The following is a 26,041-nucleotide window of genomic DNA, read 5'->3' on the forward strand; positions in this document are numbered from 1 at the left end:
TCGTTGTATTTTTACTCAGTTGTATATAGTATTTGTATTTGTATTCTATTTTTATCTTATTGTATATTTATTTTATTTTATTCTACTGTATATAGTATTTTATTTTATTCTATTCTGTACAGCTGTGTACTGTATTTATTCTTATTGTATTCTAATTTTTGCCTCATAACTTTTGCACTGTCCACTTCCTGCTGTGACAAAACAAATTTCCCACGTGTGGGACTAACAAAGGTTATCTTATCTTATCTTATCTTATCTTATCTTATCTTATCTTATTCAAGTGGTCATTTTCTCATAGATTTCCATAAAGTCAGGATTCATATTTAATCTAGAGCATCCTCTTTATAGCACGAGGCTGTGACCACTGAAAGCCTTTCATCTGTCCTTTACCATCCATTTCATTTTGTACAATCCACTCTTCCAAGTTTGTGTGGTTTATCCATCTGACCAGGTGAATCTTCGTGCACAATCTTTTTAATTTATCACCACACCGTGTTTATGTGCTGAAAGAGAAATTATTTCCTTATTAAAACCGATTCTGAAATACGATTTCACTAATAACTGTGGCAGTTTGTCTTGAAAGAACAAGTGTAATCTCCACATTTTGACTTTTATGTCAAAATTTTGAGTCTATTTTCAAAATGGTCAATAATATTTTTTTTCTTAAATTGTACCCTGAGCTGAATTTGTGGTTATATTAACAAAATTTCTGGGTGGTGTAGAGGTTTGTGCTTTATTTTGGGGAAATACTTATATTGTTATACATCTTAGTGTCATATTAGTCTAATCTTTAGCACTAAATAGCTTTTATGTGTGCCTGTTGCACCGACACCGTTTATGAAGACAGCTTGTGAATCAAGGTAACTAGAATGAGCTGCTAAATTAGCACTCCATCATGTTGTCCAAGTATGCAAACTTCTGGCTCCAAAACACTAACATGACCAAAACGACACAAGCTTATGCTTCAAACTGCATAGCATGAATCAAATTAGTGTTTTGTTGGAATTGATTTCTTTTACTCTATTTGTGCATTGTGCAGGGTGTGCAGCAGAATACACACTCGTGTGCAGACTGGAGTCAGGGTGCCCTGGAAAAGTACTGGAGGCTGTAAATTCTGGTGTGTGTGTGTAGGGAGGAGTTTTCTCTCCATCTCTCCACAGGGAGATGCCCACTGCAGGAGATGTATGATGAGCGAGAGCCAGACCAAATCCCAAATAAGGGAAAAGCCAAGTATAAACCACAGCTACTCCCCAACTTTTTAACCAATCATATTAATATTCTGTTTGTGTGACTCATGATAAAAGTGTTTACTGCTTGGATGCAGTGACCTTTGTCCGTTTGGCTCACTAAACAGAGGAAGAGGCACAGCAGCCATCTTAATTTGAACCTTTACCCGCCTAATAAATTTCGAAAACTTATACTTTGACTTTACTCATCTTCTCTCAAAATAAAAGGACCCCACAGTTTTCTCTGTGGTTACTTACATATATTCTTTTATAATGTGATCTACAGGAGTTTTTCTCTGCTGGCCTTTAGAAAGAACACAGCAGTCTATAGTATCAATACCAATGCAGGTATTGGTATCGGATCAATAATAGCAACGTACGATCAATACTTTATTTCTATCCTCCAAGTTCAGTCTGTAGCCCACTGAATGAAAACACACTATGAAAACTGTCTGAACCTTTTTGTGTTGACTGTCACATGTTAATAGTCTTTTGCACATTTAAACAACAGAAATGGGTCAATTTCTGACTTTCAGGCATATTTACACGCCAGATCTCCAAAAAGGTGTTTTTTGTCGTGTTAACTAATTTAAGTGCAATGTAAAAATCCCAGTGAGTTAGGGATCATTAAAATATGTTCAGATATTCCAAAATAATTATGATTAATTTAATAAGTCATGACACACTCCATAATCTCCCCAACAAAGCTGCCCTTCTTATGTTAAAAGTATGTGTATATGTGCACATGTGTATTGGCATCAGCAGTCCTGGGACTGTATTTGATATCAGATCAATACCAAAACTTGCTGTATCTCACAGCACTATAATGCATATGGTTTGAGGAACTTCCACACAGCCTTTATAACATTTTCTATAAGAGAAACGTTTTTTGTCCAGATGTGATGGTGTCAAATGGCCCAATCATGATTAGCATGATTATTTATAAAAATTCAGATTAAAGATTTAGACGTTAATTTTATGTACATGCCTCGTAGTGAAGTTGACACGCATGCTTAAGCAATAATTGACCAATAAAAACTTGTGATTTGTTATTTTCACTGCAGAAAACAGCTTGTGAAAGAGGTCAGGTGTGTTTACAAACAGAGCTGATTCTGAGAATGGGAAACACATAAAAGCATTGGGAGGAATCCAAGACAACTTACGTATGAAAAGTGAAAGGAGATAGTGGTGAAATGTTGAAAACATTTGCCAAGGGAGAACCAGGGCTTTACAGTCAAGACGTCTAGAGACTACAGAACCACCAGTACATGTCTGTGGGTACATTAAAAAGATACATTTAAAGATATGACTAAATTGCAACACTAAGGTTTATGTAGAACAGACTTGGGCACTGAACGAGGTCAAACATATGTGTGGTGTTAACCACTACACCAATCAATGGTTGACACCAAACAGTTTTTCATTTCTATAAATCAACTTGAAAACAAACCTAACATCCCAGAAATTAATGTCTATTATTGTGCTTTATGACAGCCTAAATATGAGTATTTGACAGCAGCTTTTACAGATTTTAATTACATCAGTTTTATGCGGTTTGTTTCTCCATTTGTCCTTTAATATTTTTCATATGGAACCTTTTTTCCCCTATAGATGTCCTTTGTTGGGATGAGAAGCAAGAAGTAGTTTTCCTTTAATGCACTGCATTGCTCACACGTTTGAAAGGTCTTTATTTTTATAGGCTATGAAAAAGAAAAGCCTCGCATACAAAAACTAAGGATCTATACACACCTGTTTTGAAGACCCAACACATAACACCAGATCAGAGGTTTAAAACCGATATACAATCTACACTTTAGGAAGAGACAGGAAGTGACTAAAGAGTTTCTAAACTGGAAACGCTTGAAGGTGGTTAAATCATGGAAATAACAAAAACCAGACTTACAAAAGGAGATTTTATTTTTGCCTCAATGACACAACAGTGTTAACAGTTCATCTGAACATTGATGGTTTTAAAAGCTGTGGAGATTATTGTTAAAACCTGCAAGCTTTCAGCGGTGCCATCAAGGCATATCCAAAGGCCAGAAATCATGCGTTTTCAGAGTGGATTGTGTAAAGAAATAATTCCATTTTTTGAATAATGGAAAACACAAAGATTAACTCTAGTAAACTCAGAACAACAGTGCTTTCTCCATCTGCAGGGATGCTGCTAATATTAGAAAGTATTTGAACCTATTTTCCAAAACAGTTAAGGAACTGCTTTGGCACACATACAGTGGAAATGGGAAATCTTATAGGGAAACATACAGTAAGTGGTCCTTTAGAAGTCATGCACATACTAAGTAGACTTTAAATAATCCTCACTCATATGAAAGTTTCCATAGGGCGGTCACTTCAACAGGCACTGTCATCGTTAATAAAAGATCTTAAAGAATAATAGTTTAATGGTGCTTGGAACAAACGGATCCTGCCTCAAATGATGCGATGCAGGCTTTAAGCTTTGTTTACTGGGGTGCTATGTGCCATTAAAATAATCTGCAGGATTGACTGGGTTAGACTTTGTATGTGTGCTTGATGATGGAAGAGGAAAGTACAACGTGTGGAGTCTTCTTGTCAACCAGTGCGTAAGATGATGTGGACTCCAGAGTCAGTAAAAACAGGGCCGCTCATGTCTCCCACTTTGAGAGCAAAGGAGGCGTCTTCAAAAGGCTTCTGCATCTGACCTAAAGCAGAAACACACACTGAGCCATTATCCAAATAAAAACTCATACAACATGATGCACATCAGCACGTGCATCTATAGGTAATCATTCATTTGTATGACTATTTCATATTAATGACATATTAGCTCATTTACATGATTAATTACATTAATTTCTTTTATTCAGTTCTACAGAGTTTGTGCAGCTAGATAACAGGCTTGTACAGGCTAAGCCTACACTTGAAGCCACTTAGGTGTTCGATGGCGGGGGTGACGCGGTGCCACTCTTATGAATGAAACTTGAGAAAATCCAATAAATCCAGCTGTGCTTATCTTGCCCATTTAACACCTTTAATGCTTTCAATTGGTTGCATTTGTTGTTCAACAGTTCTCTTAGTTTCCAGCGTGTCACAAACCGTTTGCTCCTTCCGAACAACAACACCCTCTGATAATTACCTGTGCATACCTTAAGTAAGACACCATAAACATTCAAAAAGTGACCCCTAGTGGCACACAAAGGTAACAACACAAAAACAGCTCCTACAAGCCTAACGTACAGTTTCAGGTCAAACAAATGCTAGTAATAACTGCCAATAATCTTTTTCACTTCGCTGTGGACAAATTTGGGCCAACTCTTCTTTGCAAAATGTTTTAATTCAGCCACATTGGAGGGTTTTCAAGAACCAATGGCCAGATCAGCTCAACACAAAGCTACATTCAGAGGTGGACTTGCTGGTGTTTCAGATGATCATAATAAATGAGGTCATCACTTAAAATAACTGGCAGTCACCAGTGCTACCCCTAAAGCCTTAAAGCCTCGTGGCTGATGCTCCTATGGTATAAATTTGAAAATTGAGACTTCCTTCTTTATCGCATTCACAAGATTTTTCAGAAAACTTCACCTCTAATATTGACATTTAAGTAGGGCTGCTCAATTAATCGAATTTTAATCACGATTACGATCTGGGCTTTCAACGATCATTAAAAATGACTGAGCCGATTATTAGCCCCTCCCTCGTGCTTTACTCTCGCGCTGCTCCGTGTGGCAAATCGAGCGCACCTCTCTGCATTTCGAACACGCGTCACAACAATTAAGAGGACCCGAGGGAAGCTCGGAAAGCTAAGCAGAAGTTATTTGGAGAGGAGAGTGACTGCCGCTGGTTGAAAAGAGAGGTTAAAAACAAAACAAAACAAAAAACCATTATGGGTTCGCAGAGTCAGATGTGGATCAAGTAGACATAGTGTGTAAACTCTGCTACAGTGTAGTAGCTCCACCACAGGCCAACACTACAAAGTTCACTAAACATAGATGTTTACATTTTTCATTTATTTTTTATATTGCAAACATTTGCACTGTTATCAGTATTTGCACACTATTTTATATTATTTTTTAAAGTCATTATTCAATACATTGTTATTGTTAAATAAATATCGTCAAATAATCGAGATCTCGATTTCAGTGAAAATAATCGTGATTATCATTTTTGCCATAATCGAGCAGCCCTACATTTAGGTTGAGGTTAATGAAATTTGAACTTGCCCGAGATTCTTAGGAGATACACCTATAGTGTGAACTTTGCTTTGAGTTATCGCATTCACAAACTTGTGCATTCATGCCACCCATGCATCAGGCGGAGTGACGACAATACCACATCGGCTTTTTACGGCCGAGGGGTAAAAACTGCAACTTCTGTATTTACTCTGGTTATCCTTGTCTCATATTGAAAATCAGAATCAGAATACTTTATTAATCCCGAGGGAAATTAGGGATTGATGTTTGAAACGTGTGACAAATATGGAATTAAACTGTGCTCACAAACTGCTGGTTTAACTTGTCACTACTATCAGTTATTCATGCACTGAATGTTTGATCACTTGATGGAGAGCTATGTGCAGGATTTTGTTTTATTCAGAAAGACAGATGAAGGAGATGCTGAATGAGAGACTGCACTGAACAGAGAATGACATCACGCCGTGCATACCTCTACCAAACAGTCCCAGATCTCCACCATTCTTAGCGGAGCTGCAGTCGCTAAACTGAGATGCCAGGGACTCAAACTTCTCCTGTCCAGACTTGATCTGTTCTATGTACTCTGCACAGAAGACAGAAGATATTAAATGCATTCATCAGACTTCGTAAAATCTCCTCTCCATGCTGCCTTACTTACTCTGAATCAAATCCAAGGCCTCATCTTTAGATCGTGTAATGTTTTGTTCCCTCCAGGAAGATGGACGACGCGACTGATTATGCTTCACCAAGAGATGAGAGCAGCGTACCTGAATTTTAAAAAATATATACATATACAAATATATCAGTATTTGTGTGTTAACACTCCAGATGTTGGAGTATCAGAACCACTTTACAATTTGGATGGCAGAATTTCAACTTTACAGCAAGTCATGCAGCCCTACAACTACATTTGACTGGTTCTTCCTTTGACCTTCCACCAGATGTCATGAACATACAAGAACACCAATCAACATTACATAAGTCGCAAGTGTAAAAGAAAAAACTAAACTGCTTAGCCCTAGAATAATAAAATTAATTACTGTTTCAGTCCACCAGGTGGTGCTGTTGATGGTTTTTCCCCCCCTGTCTGCTTCATAACTAAGTATTGTGATAAGATAAGATACATACTGATCAGCAATGACGATAACCATTAGCTAAGTAAAAGCACACAGTTGTCCATCAGTCTTTATTAATAATCATGTGAAATATTAAATACTGTTAATGACTGGATTCCATTTCTCTACACCGTTCCTCCTATCACTATTTAAATGCATACGTGTCATATTGCAGGCAGCTCCCTGATGTCTTACAGGAACATTTCAAATGTTATCCTGGAGAACGCTATCCCCCGGCCAAAATGATTTTTCACAATAGTTGTCGAATCATAAATAATTTGCAGGCATTACCAGTACCCTAGCTGGAATCTGAACATGCCGTGTAAAACGTGTTTCAGTACCTCTTTAGGGAAAGTAGCACTGACTCATCACGTGCATAAAAAAACAAACAAAAAAAACTAAACTAAACATTACACACAACCTTATCTGGCTCGCCACGTCCGTCTCCCACTGGACGTTCCCACTGGCTGGCATTAGTGATGTGGTTGAAGTAGTACACTTTGCCTGTTGAAGTAATGACAGAGAACCAGTAAATTCATTAAGCTTTATTAAGATCTTTTTAAACACATGTAAACACAACACGGACTCTGCAGCTACCCATTCACCCAGTACAGGATACTGTGCTACAGCAACTGGCCTCACTTCACACGAAAATGTCTAAGACTTGAGTTTTACACAGGGATGGCCGACGCTGAACCTAACAAGTTATCCTGGAGTACACCTGAGAGTTAGGCTACGTTCACACTGCAGGTCTTAATGCTCAATTCCGATTTTTTGATCAAATCCAATTTTTTTGTCTGCGTGTTCACACTACAAATAAAATGCGACAGCAAACGCGCTCTAGTGTGAACGCTCAAAGCGGCCTGCATGCGCAAAAGAAGACTTCACACACAACGCGCTCTGTTTAGACCCAGAGCAAACAGTATTGTTTGACTGATGGCCCTTAATATAAAGACTTCGGACTTTATTTTGTTATTTACATAATAATGTAGATAACTTAATAATGATCCTTATTGCTGTTTTAGAGAGGAGCGGTGCTTCAAAGGATAGCTGCAGATTTCTGTCAGAATCTGCAGATTATACAGTACAAATAAAATAATCACGTTTCTCCAACGTTGTCTTCCCAACAGTTTCACTGACATCTACACGGGATGGCCAGGAAGCGTTCGCGATGTCTTATTGGGCGCTTCTCCGGCGCTGATAATTGGCGTCTGTCTTGTGTCGGTGACATAAAAGACGGATTTAATGCGACATGACCGTTCAAACAGCAGTCGCTTTCTAAAACATCAGATATGTATCAGATTCAGTACCACATACGAAAGTGACCCAGATCGGATTTGCGCCGTTCACACTGTCATAGCATGATCGGATATGGGTCGCACAGGGTCAGAAAAATCGGATTTGATGCACTTTCGCCTGCAGTGTGAACGTAGCCTTAGAGCCATCATTTAAGCTGCTAAATGTCCACCTTTCTTTGACAGCTGATCACTGATGATGTGTGTAAGCCACTGTTGTGAGCTGCTAAAAAGAAAAAAACAAAAAACAAAAAAAAAACAACCAAACTGCTTCCTGCCATGACTGTAAATGAAGGTAATGAGAGAAAAGCATCAGAGATGCTATCAAAAAGCCACAATAACCAAACTGACTAAAAAAAGCTTATTGTGTGAGTTTACAACTATGAGCAAAGCCTTTTATATTAGACATTAAAGGCCATCTGCACAGGAGAAAATAAATATCGCAGGATGTCTTCATAGAAGAACCACCTTTGAATCCTTCACGGCCTTTCAGCAAAAAGGTGTAAAAGGAAAAAAAATGTTGCTGAGGCCGTACACTTTTAAAAGAAGCACCTTTCTCTAGTTTAGGATTCGATTGTACTTAACAAACACTGAGTCAACTATACAGTTTCTTCTGTTTTAAAAGTAATTCTTATTTTAAGACTGTTTTCACGGACCACTGATTCATTTATTAGGCCAAATGTGACCTTAAAGCTGCAGTCCAACATCATGAAACCCGACTGTTTTTATCTTTGCAAATAAAGACTTCCAGGTAAACTGCTAAATGGTATACGCTCTGACACACAACCCTGCTACCGCTAATGTTCACTGATCGGCTCTTTTGCAGTGCTAACATTTTCATGTGTGGTTTCATAAGACCAAGATGGTGAAAGCCCAACTGCCACACTGCAAGTTTCAAAGCTGGTGCCCACAAACCACGGGGTGACATTAAAGTGGCTCTGCCCAGCTTTTATATGCTTTGGGTGCTTTCCATGACTCAAGCATGCCTCCTTTCTTCCTCTGGTCAGGCTCCATCTTCATATAAAGCAATTAGCTTGTTGTCCAGTACTAGTTGGCAACTAGTTGCTAGCACTGTCACTAGGAGACGGCTCTTCCTAGCCATCTCAGAGAGATGTGAAGGAGGTACGTGTCGATGGAGGAGCTGCTGTTGCTAAATGAGAACTTTGTGGTTTTATCGTCAGTGTAGAGTGAGTCACGGTGCACAGCTGGGCCACCTGTCCAACTCACAGACTCCCACACAAGCCCTCACTTAAGAACGATTTCAAAGCTTAAAGCAGCTTCTCCTTCACAGTCTGAAAGTCATTCAAATCTCTAACAGGCCAATTTAAAAAAAAAAAAAAAAAATCTCTCGAGCCATCTTTAGATATGCTAAAAAAACAAAAACAAAATATTAGTATTTTTTATTTTATATCTTCCAAATATTTACCTTTGATTTATTTACTTGCGTTATTGCTACTTCCTTACTTATCTTTATTAGTCGTTGATATAACAGGCTACAAGGTAACAAGACAGGCAGCACTGTAACATATCACTGTACTAATTTCAGCAACTGCATTACATCATTTCACTATTTGCATTGAAAAGGTTCTTCAATTATCTCAGCAATGGGCAGATTGAACGAAAAGAGAGGGAAAAAAAATCAAACCAGCAGTTTTCTTCCTGTGCTGCTGTCAGCTGAGTTCAGATTTTTGCAGGGAGGAGGAAAATGGTGGAGCAGTTTACAACATTTGAGAAGTGGTGATGTTGCCATTTCATTGAATGAAAGGATGAGATCACGAAGCGCAAACTGCATCCAGAGCAGAAACTGCTGCAGTATACTGTTAATGCAACATCTTTTTACAAACATCTTCACGGTGAAGAACCCAGAGTCGGTGTATCCTGACCCTTAGTCAGCAGCCAGAGCCCAACAGGTAATAAAGGAAGTGATGAGCCATCAGGCTCAGCCTCCATTTCTACCTGTACATGTTTCAACAGTAGAATCAGTGTGTGTCTGAAGGCTCCTTGAGTTGGTTTTCAACTTTGCCACGTGTTATCACTACAAAAAAAAAATAAAAATAAAAATCTTACAGCCTCCGTTATGATAGGGGTTTGTGTCACTGTGTGGGATGTAGCCTAAGGCTTATAATGCATCACAACATGCTGTCAGTCATGTTGCGGTGGAGCAGCGCAAAGTATAACGAGAAATTACTTTCTCCAAGGAGTAACTAGGTAATGCAAAATTAAACAAAAACAAATTAAATAAAAGTGTTTTAAGACTTTGAGCAACGACCCCAGCAATTTTCACCTCACAGTAACTGTTTTGTTTTTCTTTCTTTTTTAAGTAATTAGCTTCCTTGAGGGATGCTAAAATATTTAGGTTAACTGTATATTAAATATTACAGTGTTTCTCCGTGTAACTGTGCTGTATTAGAATTTACTGGTCCTTACAAAACACCACAGCACGAGAGCTATGACGATAAACTGTGTCACGTGAGGAGGGAGGAGAGAGGATGCATAAGTTTAGCATTCTGAAAAGCGTCCTACTGCTGGGACTCGTTCAGTCTGCAGGTGAGGTGCTGGGGCGGGCTGACGTCATGCAGGGCCCTGCCGCAGCCAGGTTGAATGAATCAGCTTTGGCGCGATAATGAAGCTAAAGTGCCTAAAACAAGCTGAGAAAACGCCACAATTAAATAAAGACAATGACAGCAGCGACTAACCCCTCGCTGCTTTTAGACTGCAATGATTAAACACGTCACTCCAACCTCGTTTCAGCACTAATGCACGATGCTGAGGTTGCTAGCTACTGAGCTAAGTTCACTATACACTGCAGTTTAGCTCACTATTTAGGACACTTAGCTTCTTTTGGCTCGTGTTTTATCACCTGAACTGCGGCTCATTCTTTTCTCCCATCCGGGCGGTAGGTTCTCCTCATCTGCCATGTTGCTTTCTGCAGCAGCGTTTTCAAATTTGATTTCAATCTAGAAGCCGTGTGACGAACCAAGCTGCAGCTAGGCAGATTACGACAGTTGGCCTGACGTTTATGGTAAAAGTTGTTTCCAGTATTAGGTCCGCCATTGGTGGGGGTTTTTGTTCTCTGATAGGTCTAGTGAGAGCGCCAATCATCGTAGTCCTCATTTGATTGGTAGGAAGGCGAATTCGCAACTAAACCAGCTTTACGGTAAGCAGGACCGAGAGGTTTCCAGAAAATATCAGCGAAGGAAATAATTGTTTTTTCTGCTGCACGTTTCAAGGTAAGGATGACAGCTTCAACGTGCGGTTTTTATACGGTATCATAATGTTTCGAATTTTGAACACATAAAGCTGCCCATGAGTGTATTTAAATATAAGTCCCGTTTGTTACATTAACGTGGTGTTGTGAGCAACAGCTAACGTTAGCTAAACAAAACAACCTGGCTGATTTCAGTAGATTTCTGTGCCTGTGATTTCCAGCGCGTCTTCTATAAAACAAACTCACTATGGTTATCACCTACTTTATCATCTAATACCTTCATTTGTCTAACGTTGTCTCATCTCTTCCTTTTTTCTGCAGACGTAAAGATGATCGAAGTGGTTTGCAACGACCGTCTAGGCAAGAAAGTCCGGGTCAAGTGCAAGTATCCTTTGCTGAAACTCTGAAAATGATGCTGAATATTGTCTCTCAACATACACGTCAAAATAATGTTTTAGGTGCAGACATCTGGGATGTCTTGAGATGAGTTAACATAAGTCAGGATTTTTAACAGTACAGCATTCATCTGCATCTGCTTTCAACGCACCCCTGCTCTGAAAGTATGGACTTACTTTTAAGACGCAAGCAAAGCTCATTTATATTATAGAATGGTGTGGAGAACAGTTTTACAATGAATCTATTAACATATGAGTTTCTAGAGTATGTTATAAGACTAAAATTCAGTGTCACTGTTTATCTTGGCATTTCTTATGACTTATTTCATTCCGTTAATACAGAATCCCACAATTGCAAGTCTGTGGGTGATTATAATAGTCATATTTGAGATTTCAGCTTGTAAGTGAACTTTATTTAAAACGTCAGTGTCTTACATTTTGGTCTTTCATGTTCTTTTACCTTTTAATATATGACGCTATTTATGTTTATTATCATCAAATGATGCTTAAAAATGGTGCTTGCCCCCACTTGCCAACTCTTGACAGCAGATATAATACCACTTGAATGAACGCCACTTGACAATCAGCTAAAAGTCTGATGATTTTCAGTAACTTCTAGGTGTCGCAGCTTGAAGGGATCTTGTTTGATCAAGTGTTAGATGTGTTTTGCCTATAATGGGTTCAGGAGCAGTCTGGTCTGTCACGGGGCTACAGAGAGAGTTGGACCAGTTTAGCTAGAACACTTTAGCCATCCTGCGTGTGTTTTGATTGAGGAAAGCAGAGCGTCCAAAGCTGCTGCGCCGTCCATCTGCAGATCAAAAGAAACAAAATGATATTAGCAGACAACGCTCAGATTTTTTTAACCACGCATTTGTTAACACTCTGGATGTTTTCCAAGCTGTTACACTGCCCTTCCTTAACTTTGGTGTTTCAGCTCTGAGGATACCATCGGAGATCTGAAGAAGCTCATAGCTGCCCAGACAGGAACACGGCATGATAAGATCGTGTTAAAGAAATGGTGAGCTGCTCAAATGGGATTTGATGTGCTTGATGACAAAAGCTCATCTATTTGGACCTAAATGTTGTCCTTTGTTTTCCACAGGTACACCATATTCAAGGACCACGTGTCTCTGGGTGACTGTATCCTTTAAAGGTTTTTTTTCCTGTAGTTATACTTATGTGGTTTTAGTTAGATTACCTTTAATTTAATAATGATAATGACCATGACATTATTACACCCTCACAGAACAACTGCAGTTCTTTTTATTGCACTCACAATGATCCATAACATAAATGTATCCATAAATTGTTTAAATCGGTTAAAAAAAAAATATTTTTTTTTCTTGATTTAAAGATCAAGATTATTTTTGTTGTACTTAACCAAAAACTCTCCAGATGAAATCCACGATGGGATGAACCTTGAGCTGTACTACCAGTAAGCAAGAGGGGAACTACGAGTCAGATGTACAGATGTAAAGATGTTTCTTGCTACAAACACAAACACACATGCGCCGCTGGAATTGAAGGTCTCACACAACATGATGGAGCGAGAGCGACTCTCACACAGCAACAAGTTTTAATTTTTCCTCTCAAATTACTTTGTGAAAGAGACGTTGAGGTTTTTTTTGTTTTGTTTTTTGATATTTTGGAAATAAAACTGATATTTACCTGACTGTGAGAGTGAGTGCTGGTCTTTGTTGTCCATTAATTATTTTCTCATACTGGGTGAGACTGGGAAACCTTATGTATCGCTAACTCTTCTCCAAATTACTCTTTGCTTTCCAGCTTGCTGGATGAAGGTAAAGTGTTGGGCAAAAGCATGTAAAAAAACATGGAGTTAGTTGCTTTTGATGTTGGTGGTAGAAAGTAGAAGGGATTAATTGGTGCCAATGGGACTTACAAACTTCTCAGTGGATCTTGGCAATGATATTTGCCTATGGCTGTGCATCCAACACCATTCACATGGGGATGTATATGAATAATTTCAGTGGAGGCAAATAGAGACCATCAGGTTTTCTAGGGGCCTTCTGCTCCAACTCCTCCACAAACTTTTAATTAGTCGTAGCTTTACCTCTGTACATAAGACCAGTATAGCTAATGAGTTTATCGCATATATGCGTTGCAGAAGCTCGATTTACACAAATGCTGTTTTCAACAACAAAAAAAGTCCTTTGACTTAAAAAAGTGATACTAACTGATTAATCAGCTTTGGCAGCAGTTCTCAGACTGTGAGCTGGGGTTGGCAACCAGGGGGAATTGGTATGAGCGCTAAAACTCCCTGTACACTATATGTTTAACCTCGATATGTTAAACCATTCTTTACCACATTACTCTGGTACTGGACCACATTTCAGAGGAAATTATAAGACCTTTGTGCATCTAACATGTACTTTTATTTTAGAAACCTTTCTGTAGTGTACTGATCAGATAAGACAGCTATAGTACAAAAACCACCTGCTTGTATTCACTGCATCAGCGTGAATTCATAAAAGGTCTATTGTGTAAACTATTTTTGCAGTTCTACATGTCAGGAAGCCCGTGGCATTGATACTTTGACCTTTGTTGCAGCTAAATAAATGCTGCTACTACAAAGAAGTGCCATGGCCTGCAACTCTGTTTTAGATTTTAGATTTAGCATTACAACACAGATGTGGGCACAAAACCAGGCCCATAATCAAACATTTTCCTAGTTTGGTGTGTAAGAACATGTCTGCACTGAACAAAGCCATCCAACATGTTTGAAGTGGAAGCAGCACTTTTGGCAAAGTGAGAGCGAAGTCCTGCTGCCATGGAGACCTAAATCACTTACTTATAGACTCAGTCTTATTGGACATGGATAATATTGTCTGTCCCAACACTTCAGAGCTTTAGCCAACAGTCATTCTAGGTTAACTGACATTTCTGGCAATTGATGTAAACCTTTTACTAAAACTGCATCAAAGAAGGAAAAGAATGAGAGGACAGTCGTGCACAGCTGTGGAAAGACAAACAACAACTGCTGAATAAGGGAAGACGTCAAATGTGATAATTAGAATCCCTATATACTAGTATCATTTCCAAATTGTTGCCAATACAAGAATTTGAATCATTTTTAAAAATAAAAGGCAAGTTTTACCTTATTTGACGTTGAAGAAGAGATCAAAGTAACGTCCAAAGTAATGTGATAATTAGAATCCCCATTTATCATTCTCCATATGCTGTCAATACAAACAATAGCAGTAAGAAGGTTTACAATAGCTCTTCATAGTATTATTATCACTTTGACCTTCACATGTATCTATTGAAGTTGAGGGAGAGGTCAGACGTGACACAATATTCTAAATCTTTATGCATTACTTTCTAACAATACACACTATATACAGCAAACCAAGCCTAAAATACTCTGTTGTAATACTATTACTACTAATACTACTACTAATAATTAATAATAACACAGCAGTTAGTTACATGCATGCACTGTAAAGAAAGAGTAAGGGCACTTGTTCACACATACTGTTCTTCACCTTTTCCCTACAATGGCAGAAACAAATCATCATGTACTCGTTTCTCTTGTAGTGGTTTTAGTGTCAGTCCTCCACACTGGCTAAACCTTTTAACCACTAAACACCTACTTTGCAACCCCCAACCTCCCACTATGTTTCTCTGTGTTTGGTGGTCTACTGATGTTCTTGGTCTCCTGGTTTCTTACGGGTTGCAGACTGCAGTCCAAATAAAGAAAACTGTCTTGTTCACGGCCTCTTTTTAAAACCTTTCTATTTGTTGTTGTTGCTCCCTGAGCCTGGTTCTGCTGGAGGTTTCTTCCTGTTAAAAATGAGTTTTGCCTTCTCACTGTCTCACTGTTATTTTTGGGTCTTTGCTTTGCATTATACAGCGCCTCGAGGCAAATGTTGGAACTTTATAAATAAAATCGAGCTGAACTGAATTGTCAGTTAGCTTTAGGTTTAGCTTTAACTTTAAGACTGCACCACATGAAGTCACATTTGCTGCTTTGGTAATCGGAAATCCGCTGCATACACGATGTACATTAAACACCCTTTTTTCAGTTTTTAATTTAATTTCACATGAGATCACACAAACACTTAAACGTGAGCTTAAAAACAACACAGAGGTGATGTTGTAAACTGTAAATTTCGAGTAGATATAATGATATGGTTAAAATCCATACATGAACCAGACATCATCAAGCTGGCTGAACAGAGATTTTATTCACATCACTAGACACTCATCACATAATCACAAGTAGCTACTGGCATTCTCGTTCATACACACAGCCACACTCCTGCATGTTGGTTAATGCAGTCCCTCACACAGACCCCTACACATCGAGAACGAGTCTACATATCACATCCATAGGAACATCAGCAGTAGTCAGAGTAATCCTCCTCCACATAGTTGGCTGGAAAGAACCCCACCTGGAAACACAGGAGCAGTGCAGGTCAGACAAGAAAACAGCAAATAAAAAAATATATATATTTTTTACATTTTTTCCGTGCTCTCACCCGGCCGTACACCTCTCCTTTCCACCAGCCACTGTGACCCTTCTTGGAAAGGATCTTGATGGTGTCTCCTTCCCGCAGCGAGAGCTCGGAGCGGTCCCTGGCCGAGAAGTCATACCTGGCCCTTGCGACGCCAAAGCTCCTCATGCTGCCCCCTGTGAGACAGAGCCCACATTGCAGCATGGAACAGCTTAAAGGAATAGTTTTGGGGAAACAGTCTTACCCCATTCCTCGCAGAGGAGTTTTCATGAGCGTTATCATCACCACTCATGTTAAACAGAGTTAAAGCAGATTTTAACTTACAATAAAGACTGGAGATGGCAAAAAGAACTCATGCGGCTATCATAAAGTCATTTCTAGACTCTTGCTTTTGTTCAAAATAAAGAAACGTGATAAAAATGAATATGAGAGCTCCATGATCTGTAGTGATCTGCACTTCCAAAACTAGGAGGTGGGTTGCTCTGTCATTTTGCACAGACATTTGCAAGTCACAGAGGACGACTTTGGTGATCACAGTGAGGACTGTAGGAGGTGATGGAGATCTTCTGTACCTGGTGTGAAATTGGGCATGTTGTCAGACAGGTTGCTTTGCTCCGGTTGTTTGAAAGGTATACAAAGTGTGGTGTCCAGGTCCTTAAAGTACTCCTTCAATGAGGTCTGCTGGTAATACTGAATCATCTCCTAATATGGGAGGGGGGCGGGAGGAGAAAAGAAGCGTGAGAAACGTAAGAGAGATGTTAGTTGTGGTTAGAGAGGAGGAGCTGAGGTCAGCAGCAATCCAGCACTAAAGATAATGTTCAGCGGTAGGTTTGGTTTCTCTTGCTCTGAGGCAGTGCTTCAGCTTTATGACTGTGTATGACTTACTACTAGCTCCTTGAAGGCCTTCTTGTCGTTGATGCGGTAGAGGCCTTCACTAGAGGTGATCTTAATGTGTCTGATGTCCATGTTGAACCTGAGGGAGGAGAGAGGTGAATATTAAAAGCCACAGTCTGGGAACTCAGTCCACGTGGAGGCTGAACGGCAAACATAGCGATGGCTCTCCAACGACAGAATCGAGAATTTTTCACTTCTGCAAAGATGAATGGATTTTGTTGGCTCATGAATTATAAACAGATCATGCATTAAATGCTTTGTCAGTCTGGATTGTTTCCCTTGGTTTTGAGAGGAAGTGATACTTCGTTTACTGCACATTTACGCATTACACGTGTTTGGTGAAACATCTCCAAATTTCCAAACCGTTTTTTGGATGGGGAACTTTTTAAAGAGGAGGTTTATTTTACAAGAGGATGACAATGCAGTATATTTCCTGATGACGTTTTGTATGATTTTATTAAGTTAAATGCTCCTTTGATGCAAAAAGATGTTCATCCTTCCATCCATTTTCTTCCGCTTATCCGGGGGCCAGGTCGCGGGGGCAGCAGCCAAAGCAGAGCAGCCCAGACCTCCCTCTCCCCAGCCACCTCCTCTAGCTTGGCCAGTCGAGATATATAATCTCTCCAGCGTGTGCAAAAAAAAAGTGCTCTTTCTTATTGTTTTAGGGCAGATATGCAGCTTATCCTTTAACAATTAAGGTTTGAAATGCAATCGGACCAATAATAGAATATTTTAAAAAATTGCTTGTAATTTGGCCATCTTCAAATCAACAGATAGATAATCAAACAGTACTTTAACTGATATATGTCTTACTTAATGCTGATAGCATACTCTCCTCCATCTTTCTGCCGCACGAGGAAGGTACCATCAGAGCGGGACATTAATAGGTTTTTGGCGGCCGTGCGGTCCATGTTTCCCGCAAACCTTCAATCACACAGAGAGAACGAGAGCGTCAGTTTATTTTGAGTGAATACTGTAGCCTCTGCAACATTAATTCACACAGTTATTTTTTGACAACAGTCACAAGACCAATCAAGTTACACTGCTATCAAACACACACTTTGTCACTACAGCATTACTTGGCCTTCTTTGACAGTTATAGACGTGAGAGCAGACAATGATTCAAATATGAGTGTCATTACAAAGAAACAATCATTTCACAAACAGCACCAAAGTGTTAAAAATTTAGGATCCAGACAAATGTGAAAAATGGTCAGTATGGCAAGCTTTGAGCCAAATTTGAAGAAATCCCCTGAAGACATTTGTGAGATATTTCATTAAAGTGGGTAGCCCTAAAACAAAACACCTCTGGCTTCGCTCTTCGCTGACAGCTAGTGAAAGAAGCTTTGCCTTTAGGGGTTTTTACCAGAAAGACTGTATAAAGAAAAATAGTAGGCTACACTTAGTCCAATGCTTTAGTTGAAAGCCCATCAGTTCACACCTTAACCACATCTTAAAAAGCTATCAAATTAAATGTATCGGTTGCATTTCCCTGCACAAGCGTACATAATTCTGAAAAATACTTTCAAACGAGCTTTAAGCCGATGTTGTTCTCTACAAACTCTGATCCATTATTTTGATAATGGAAAGCTCTGTTTATAAGAAAAATTATGTTGTCTGACTGTACATGATCAGTCGTGTTCACTTTCCTGTCCTCAATGTCATACTTTTCATTACCACCAGGTGTCGCCAAACTGACACATTTTCTAACACGCTGTCCTTCAGGAGGGCAATGGTGTGATTAAAAAGCTGTTTATAATCACTACTTTGAGGGCTCAGAATGCCGTCGTCATCGTCATCAACACGAGCCTGGGGGTGAATCACATATCACCACAGTGTACGGTACATCCCATCAGTTTGAGCGTTACAGAGTGTTCCAAACGCTGCCATTAAAACGCCTGTAATTTTCAGTATCGGGTTCTGCTTTTGCGTCTGTTAACTAGTACTACTCTATGTGTCGGCTCAGTGGTGTTTCCCACTGAGTTTTGCAAACACTGCAGCACTGTAAAAAAAAAAAAATCAGACCATGGTTAACCAAGGTAAGCAGAAGCTCGGCGAGCGAGCAATTGTGCCCCGTTCCTGTCAATACTCACCAGTTGAAGCCAGATAGGTCTTGGGGTGGCCTCTGGAAAGTAGTGAGATCACAGAAAAGTCACATATAAAAAGGCTGATAACAAGTTTTCATTTCCTTCTGCTTAATGTTTGTTTTCTTTACAGGAATATGCAAGCTGACAAAAACCACTTGGCTGTGCTAAATTTAGTCAGTTATTTGTTTGCTGTTCTGAGCTTATGCCTTTCTGGGAAATTAAATCTATTTGAAAATGTTGTTTTGTTTTCAAAATGGAAAAAGGTAGGGTGCTTACTGGCTGCTGGATTGTACTCACAGTGAGGTAGGGCTGAACCTTTTGGCAAGGGAACCATCCCATTAGACCACTGGTTAGATTTCTTCCCTATGTCACATAATAGAAAATAACATGATCAGACTGAGTCAACCGATCAGTCACTGAAGGGTAAATCAAGCAATCGACCCCAATTGTAAAAATATTTACTCATATACAAAAGATAGCAATCTGAGGTAAGTCACACATCAAAAATCTGTAAGCAGAGGTTTAATGAGGAAGTACTGTGAAGCATGAAAGAGCTGGCTGACACCTGATTTGTGAATCAATTTTTTTTGGTTAACTATTAACAAAATGTTAAAAACTATTTCACTACGACATGTTTTAAAGTCCTGATGGATAAAATCACAGACACTGTGTTGAGCCCATTTATGCAGCGCTGACAGTGAGACGGTTCAAACGCATGAAGGTTTTTCACTCTTCTCAGCGCATGCTTTCTTTCTCATGAATGAAACTTTCAGTAAACTGTGCCACAGTGAGCCAGCGGGAACAAAAAGCACGGCCGCGAAACCTGAGCGGCTCTGTGGATTTCTGCCGTCAGATTACGCTTATTTTCCAAATCAAAACTGTCACACAGCATCGCGACTGCATGCAGATACAAGTGCAGGTTTGGCACGAGGGAGGAAGTGGAAGACTGAGACGCAGAGAGGAAAATGTCAAAAGAGACTGAAAAAAGACAAAAGCCTCTCACACCTACACGGTAACCACAGGAAACGAGCCTTGAAAAGTCTAAAAAATAATGCATGACCCCCCCTCACCCCTCCCCTTCTTCAGTTTACTGAATGCAGAATGGAGTGCATGTATATGGCTATGTTTTTTAGGCCTACCTCCCACCAGGGCAGCTCTGCGTCAGCGCGGGTCAGCTCAATGACGTCCCCTCTGGAGAGATGAAGCGCTTGGCCGAAGCCCACAGGAGGCGGCGGCATGCCATAATACTCCTGATTTACCTCCATCTTAGGATATCCTGACAGCAGAAAGAGGAAAAAGGAGAGGTTGTGATATTTGGAAGAGCTGCAATAAGGCAAGTACTCCTGGAAAAACGAATCAAACTGGATCAAACTATTCTCTGCATATTTTTAAAAACTTTTAATTTCAGATAGACAAAGTTTACCAAAAACATCCCCTATCCCCGCCTACCATGATGCTCCGTTTAGATAAATTAAACTGGGCTACCATTAACCACACACGAGTGGGGTTCCCATCAACATGCATAAATTGGTTGAAAATAGTCCACAAACTAGTTAATGGTTGTCGCTCTGATATTTTCTACCTTAAAAGAGGGCTCAGAAAAGAAGACTGTGAGAACATCTCATTCGCTGCAAGTACTGAACTCACAGCTCAATCGGTAAGAATAAAAAAACGAAGGGAATGAGGGGAAAGCACTTTCATTCAGACGTAAGCGAACCATCCTCATTTATTTACCAGCCCTGTTATGCAACTTGAATAAATCGGGTTGGGGGTATAGTACACTGATATGTTTGACAGGTGAAGCTAAATCACTTGCTGTGATGTTTCTGGGCAGAACTGGAGGGAGATAAACCAAGATATTGACCTCAGGACTCTGATTGACAAAACAAAAAGAGTAAGAATGAAAATATTTACAAGAGTGTTGCTTTTATTCCAGTCATTACAACCAGTGAGTCACAGTTCAGTCATGACTTTTGAAATATTACATAAAATGAAACCTAAAAATCCGTTGGTCACTCCGTGGGCTTTCGTAAATTCCTAAAGTTGAGACATCGCATTACAAACATAAATCTCTTTGAGGTTGCGTCAGAAAGAAAAAATCTTCAGAATCAAAAAGGTGGAGCTATCTGCCATGCTTATGCCTTCTTAGTAAGGGAAATAATCTTCTTCTGGTCAAGAGGCAAAAAGATAAGGTATTAAAACGTGCATCTAGCGATAAGATTATCAGCGTCAAAGAAAATGAATCAGACAGGCTGCAAAGTTTAGTTCCGTTGCATTTCCAGAAGACCAGCTGATTTCTATGCCAGCTCACAACAACAGATGACTCAGCAGGCAAACCTCATAAAGTGGGGTTATTTAATCCTGCAGCTGCAGCAAGCCACTCTGCAACCCACCTCCACCCCACTCTTTTTCATTCGTTGTCTGACGATCTCTACTCTGTTCTGTGCTGAGCTTTTGTTGCTGTTCTTCCTGCTTTATGCTTTACTCTTATGCACATGTAAGAACAGAGACAGCCATACCCTCTAATATAAATCAGTGCTGATGTAAACAATAAGACCCCGTGCACACAGACACACTACAGTAAAAAAATACCTTCTTTTGATGAGGAAAAAAATCAGGTTGCTCGGTCAACAGCCGCAAGCAGTTGGGGTGACCAGAGATTAAGTGTGCAACACTCTCAACCTTAACTGAATTAACCATCCACCTGATGGCTCTCAAAAAAGTCACAGTCAAACTTATACTGACTGCAATCAGTCAGACAGATTAGTTACAGATTGTTAACACGCTGCGATCTATTTTAGTCAGCATGGTTGCCAAGCGCCTATGTCACTTTGCACTTAGTGTCTTATAGAAAATAGATCACCGTTAAACACATCACAATAAAATACAACCATACAGGCAGGAAAAGCAGACTGGGAATACTTGCTGATAATGTGATATATAACTATCTGAATTATTTATGGTGAACTCTGCTGCTAATAGAGGAGAAAATGATAATTGCCCTGCTGAAGTTCTAGCTGTCCGACATAATAGGGTATGGGTCTTTATCAGAGAAGATCACAGAGAGATTAAAGCTGATGGCAGAGAGGCTTTTAAAAATGGTCACTATATATAGATTTGGTTATAACTTTACAAACAAAGAAAGCACTTTTATGATAACACAACTCACAAGATATATGAATTGTATGTAGGTTATAACTAGGGAAGACACATCGCTACAGCTTTATATTTGAGTGTTGAACAAAAACATAACCTCAGAACCTGAAAGTCTTGTGCTGTATGCTTTCAGCATGCTGGTAGAAGTAGGCTTTATAAGCTGATGTATCATGAATTGCTTACCAATGCTGGAATGACCAGAGGACCTTTGAGCTTTATTCTGCAGGAGCAAAAGAAAGAAACGGTGAAGCAAAGTTTTGCGCAAGTCCCAAAGAACATCCATCCATTAAAACTGGCACGTACAATAGTGGGAATAAAAAGCCCAAAGAGGCTTTATCCACCAGCTGAGCTGGAAGTTTACAGTATGAAATATATGTAGACATACCTTTTTTGCAGAAACAGAATGATCTGTAATTTTAAAAGCAGAATTGATCATTAGACTAATTAGTAGCGGTGTTTAAACACATACATATGCATGTGTGCACGTATACAGACCTGAGTTTCGTCCACAGGCGGGTACTCTGCCTAAACATTCTTTATGTGCTGCCATCTTACAGCGAGTGCAGCGATAGCCCTGAAAAAATATCCCCCTGCAGACACATTGAGAAATTTTACCTTTAGAGGAGATTCCTTTTCTTTTTTTTTGTTAACTTGTTAATACAGTTCCACAGGAGCTAACTTGTTAACTAGTTGGAGGAATAATAGAATAACAGAAGTACCTTAACAACATTGAGCAAGCTTTACAGGAGGTGGTTTCCTCAAAGCAGTGCATCTGGAAGTCATGGTTATTTGCTGTGGAGTTCTCAGGACTCATATTTGACCTGTAAGCATAAAGCGAAACTGTTTTGACCTCAGCTGGGGGGAAGTAGGCATTCAAACAGCTGCTTTTCAGTGCCAGATACTTTGGTACTTTCACTCTGGTAAAAGTACAAATCATAAGGTATCCGTTTAGAGAGACTGGCGATGAAAAAGCAGTCAAAGCCAGTGCAGTGAGACTGCAAATAATGTAACAAATAGCAGGTTGATGCATTAAATCAACAACAGAAATCCATAAAACTAAACGTTTCCATGTCCAACCTTTTTCAGATCCACTTCTTATTTTGTATGTTCAACAACACAAAAGTCCGTCATTACATAAATGTAATATTTTGGAGGAAAAAACAATTAACAACCTAAAACCTGCAGCAACTTATCCCAGCTCTGGTTTGCTGACATATTGAGGTGTTTTGAAAGAGCTCACTGTTTTTTTTTAGTCTATAAGTCTGAGTATAGTTTCTGGAACTTTAGCTGCTAAATATTCTTCATAGTTCTCTGATTGCTGTTTTTAGTGCTCAGCTGTACGTCCACATTTAATACTCACAGAGCCATCTCAAACTGTTCCAGCCATTTTTTCTTCAGTTCTCTGGTTTTGAAGAATAAATCATAGCCAGACCTTCCGTAGCAATCCAGCAAGAGGAACAAATAGGACCACTGTTCACATACAAAAACACACACACACAGTCAGTCCTATTGAGATGCCTTATGCCGATCTTGTTTTGTGTGTAACAGGTGTCTCAGTGCAGATTTGGAGACCTTTTTATTGTCCTTCTCTCCTGTGGTTTCATCTCGTATCTGGTAGCTGTGTAGTTCAATGATCTCTTTCAGCTCAAAAGTTTCTCCACTCTTTTTCTTACAAATAAACACGGCTTTATCAAAGAGGAACGCGTACCTGACAAACAGCAGAGCGCACACAAACGCAACGTCAAAAAACAGCTTGTAACATATCAGATGAGACGTGCGTCAGCCACACACGCACCTGTCCTGTTTCGATCTTTTCTCTGAGCTGCAAATCTTTAGTTCTCCATCGATTTTGGGACGACCGTAGAGAGCTAGAGACTGAGTCTGAGGAAGGAGGACGAGAGGGAGGATGAGCAGAAAGGAAATACAAACAACAACCAAAGAGAGACTCATTAAAAATGAAATAGTGTAACCGCACCATGTTTTCTATGGAAAGCTGAAATGTGGTGATTTGCTTGATGATCTCATTGTCTCGTTTCACCTCATTAACACTCTGCGCCAGATCCTGGAAACACACACACATGCATGCACGAGGATTAAGTATCATACTTTCAGGTTACATACAAGTAGAAATACACAAATACACACACTTACTCTCATGGCATCTAGAGCTGTTCGCAGGTTCTCCTTCTCTGTTGAGTCAGTGGTGTGTTTTACCAGCTCCTGCAGACACAAGCAAGCCACGGCAAATTAAAGCTGCTGGATAAAACCAACTGGAAACTGAAGATACAGTAAGTACCATGTATGAAGTATAAACACATGCCTGTAATAGCAGGTGGTATTTGAGGACTCTCTGCATGGGGACCATGAGTAAATCTCGTAGAGAAAAACGTCCACTGTTTGCTCTCTTTGAACACTCCTGAGAGAGAGACAGACAGAGCGAACTAGTATTAAACAACAAGAAATGATGATCAAATAAATTTGCATGAAGTTATTTAAATATGTCTAAAATGGAGCGTGTGTTTCCTCCTCACCTCCAGTTTCATCCTGATATCCTCCCTCGCATTTGAAAGCTTGTCAAGGTGTTTTGTTGCCGCCTCCACCTGACTGCAGTAACGACCGTACAGTAACAGCCTGGCGAGAGATGGGATACATAAACATATTTTTCATACATTTGTTTGTAAGATAAACAAGTGGATCTGTGTGTGTGTCTCTGCACGAGCGATATACCTCTCCTTGTAGTTCACAAACACCTGGGACAGATTCCTGGCTCCATTATTTAGGATAGAGTTCTGAACTTCTTCTAGCAATTCAGAATGGGTCTTATTCAAATCCTACACACACACACACACACACACACACACACACACACACACACACACACACACACACACACACACACACACTATGTAAACAAAGGTTTTCCATGAAGTGGGTATATCATGCAGGTGTAGAGGTAAACACCTTCTTTACCTGTACGTTGATGAAGATACTTTCAATGTCTTGTTGCTGGAGAAACCTTTGAAGAGGCTTCATAAAGTGCTGCACAGAAGAGCGAGTACGAGTGTTATTTTTAATTTTTTTTGTGCATGAGTTCTCTATACTTGTGTGCTTGTGATGTATGATGAAGGATTGAAAGAGGTGTGGAACAGGTGTATAAAAAGTGATGTTGTTACTTACGTAAAAATGTTTTTTGCAAATTTGTGATTTTAATTTCACAGAAATTCAGATTTCTTTTTTTTTTTTTTAAATGTGTGAGCTTTGAATTTCAGAAATATTAAAACATTTTTGTGTTAAGTTTAAAAGATCTCAGAAATTCACATTTTTTCTGCCCCAGCTCCTTTATGTTTTTTAAGATGGGCTCTGTCATCGTCATTATGAGTCGTTTTTTTTATTGCCATATGAATGCACCGATCTTCTTTGATCAGACTGTGGGTGTGTGCACACCTGTAGTATAGATTGCAGTGTTTCTGAGTATTTCTCTTCCGTCTGTCTGATCTCCTGCAGGCAGCACTCTCTCTTGTCCACACCAGTTTTCTGCTGCTAAAGGGCACAAAAAAAAGTCAAATGAGGGTTTTTTTGCTTTTGTTTGTACTTGCCTTATACAAAAGAAATGGGTTATGGTGTTTAAGTAGCAGTAGTTATTTAAACATTAACAGAGAAGTTTAAACAACCCCTATCAAAGTCAAACAGAAAACTTTGGCACATAGGCTCTGAGGCACTGCGGTTCCTTGACCCACAAAGACTTTCAAAAACCAAAGGAGGTTTTAAGAACATTAATAAGATTGGAAAGACAAAGAAAAATTATTATTCCTGCTACACAAAATTGTATTTAATATTTCAAACTGTCCTTCTTGCTCTTTTCTTACTGAATAATTCTGACTAAAAGGTTTCTAAAAAATCTAAAATAACATGCTTCGGGTGAAGGTGTATATATTAGACATCTGCAAGTAAAACTCTAATCTGATTAAGAGTCTTTGATATGCGGACTACTCTGCCTACCGAGTCATAGCCTCACATGAGG

At 39.5% G+C, this 26,041-nt stretch overlaps 3 protein-coding genes across 6 annotated transcripts in view; 1 reads left to right on the plus strand and 2 right to left on the minus strand.

The window, feature by feature from the left end:
• Positions 1-3,125: 3,125 nt before the first annotated feature.
• On the minus strand, positions 3,126-10,815 carry LOC309709173 (peptidyl-prolyl cis-trans isomerase NIMA-interacting 1-like). Its single transcript, XM_082537678.1, has 5 exons — positions 10,666-10,815; positions 6,932-7,014; positions 6,054-6,162; positions 5,868-5,978; positions 3,126-3,907 (listed from the first exon to the last, which is right to left on the minus strand). Exons 1-5 carry the CDS (start codon positions 10,721-10,723, stop codon positions 3,798-3,800), a joined length of 471 nt encoding a protein of 156 aa, XP_082393804.1. The 5' UTR covers positions 10,724-10,815; the 3' UTR covers positions 3,126-3,797.
• A 104-nt stretch (positions 10,816-10,919) lies between these two features.
• On the plus strand, positions 10,920-13,080 carry ubl5 (ubiquitin like 5). Its single transcript, XM_082537679.1, has 5 exons — positions 10,920-11,035; positions 11,335-11,398; positions 12,343-12,426; positions 12,511-12,548; positions 12,804-13,080. Exons 2-5 carry the CDS (start codon positions 11,343-11,345, stop codon positions 12,845-12,847), a joined length of 222 nt encoding a protein of 73 aa, XP_082393805.1. The 5' UTR covers positions 10,920-11,035; positions 11,335-11,342; the 3' UTR covers positions 12,848-13,080.
• A 2,513-nt stretch (positions 13,081-15,593) lies between these two features.
• Positions 15,594-26,041, minus strand: part of vav1 (vav guanine nucleotide exchange factor 1) — a 36,630-nt gene continuing 26,182 nt past the window's right edge. Inside the window, exons 9-30 of one of the 4 annotated variants that reach the window (XM_082537669.1) lie at positions 25,465-25,560; positions 24,991-25,059; positions 24,748-24,851; positions 24,552-24,651; positions 24,341-24,436; positions 24,172-24,240; positions 23,996-24,082; positions 23,816-23,901; positions 23,593-23,728; positions 23,381-23,490; positions 22,740-22,841; positions 22,516-22,610; positions 22,406-22,428; positions 22,204-22,240; positions 20,004-20,140; positions 19,141-19,227; positions 18,871-18,902; positions 17,591-17,701; positions 16,769-16,856; positions 16,456-16,585; positions 15,908-16,059; positions 15,594-15,820 (exon numbers count right to left, since the gene is read on the minus strand). In XM_082537669.1, the coding sequence (XP_082393795.1) occupies positions 15,767-15,820; positions 15,908-16,059; positions 16,456-16,585; positions 16,769-16,856; positions 17,591-17,701; positions 18,871-18,902; positions 19,141-19,227; positions 20,004-20,140; positions 22,204-22,240; positions 22,406-22,428; positions 22,516-22,610; positions 22,740-22,841; positions 23,381-23,490; positions 23,593-23,728; positions 23,816-23,901; positions 23,996-24,082; positions 24,172-24,240; positions 24,341-24,436; positions 24,552-24,651; positions 24,748-24,851; positions 24,991-25,059; positions 25,465-25,560 (2,001 nt within the window). In that variant the 3' untranslated portion in view covers positions 15,594-15,766. The remainder of the gene's footprint in view (positions 15,821-15,907; positions 16,060-16,455; positions 16,586-16,768; positions 16,857-17,590; positions 17,702-18,870; positions 18,903-19,140; positions 19,228-20,003; positions 20,141-22,203; positions 22,241-22,405; positions 22,429-22,515; positions 22,611-22,739; positions 22,842-23,380; positions 23,491-23,592; positions 23,729-23,815; positions 23,902-23,995; positions 24,083-24,171; positions 24,241-24,340; positions 24,437-24,551; positions 24,652-24,747; positions 24,852-24,990; positions 25,060-25,464; positions 25,561-26,041) is intronic. The other 3 variants (XM_082537670.1, XM_082537672.1, XM_082537671.1) reach the window with 3 other exon arrangements.

This window comes from Aulonocara stuartgranti (genome assembly GCF_965226115.1).
Source record: "Aulonocara stuartgranti genome assembly, chromosome: 6".
Classification (NCBI taxonomy): domain Eukaryota; kingdom Metazoa; phylum Chordata; class Actinopteri; order Cichliformes; family Cichlidae; genus Aulonocara; species Aulonocara stuartgranti.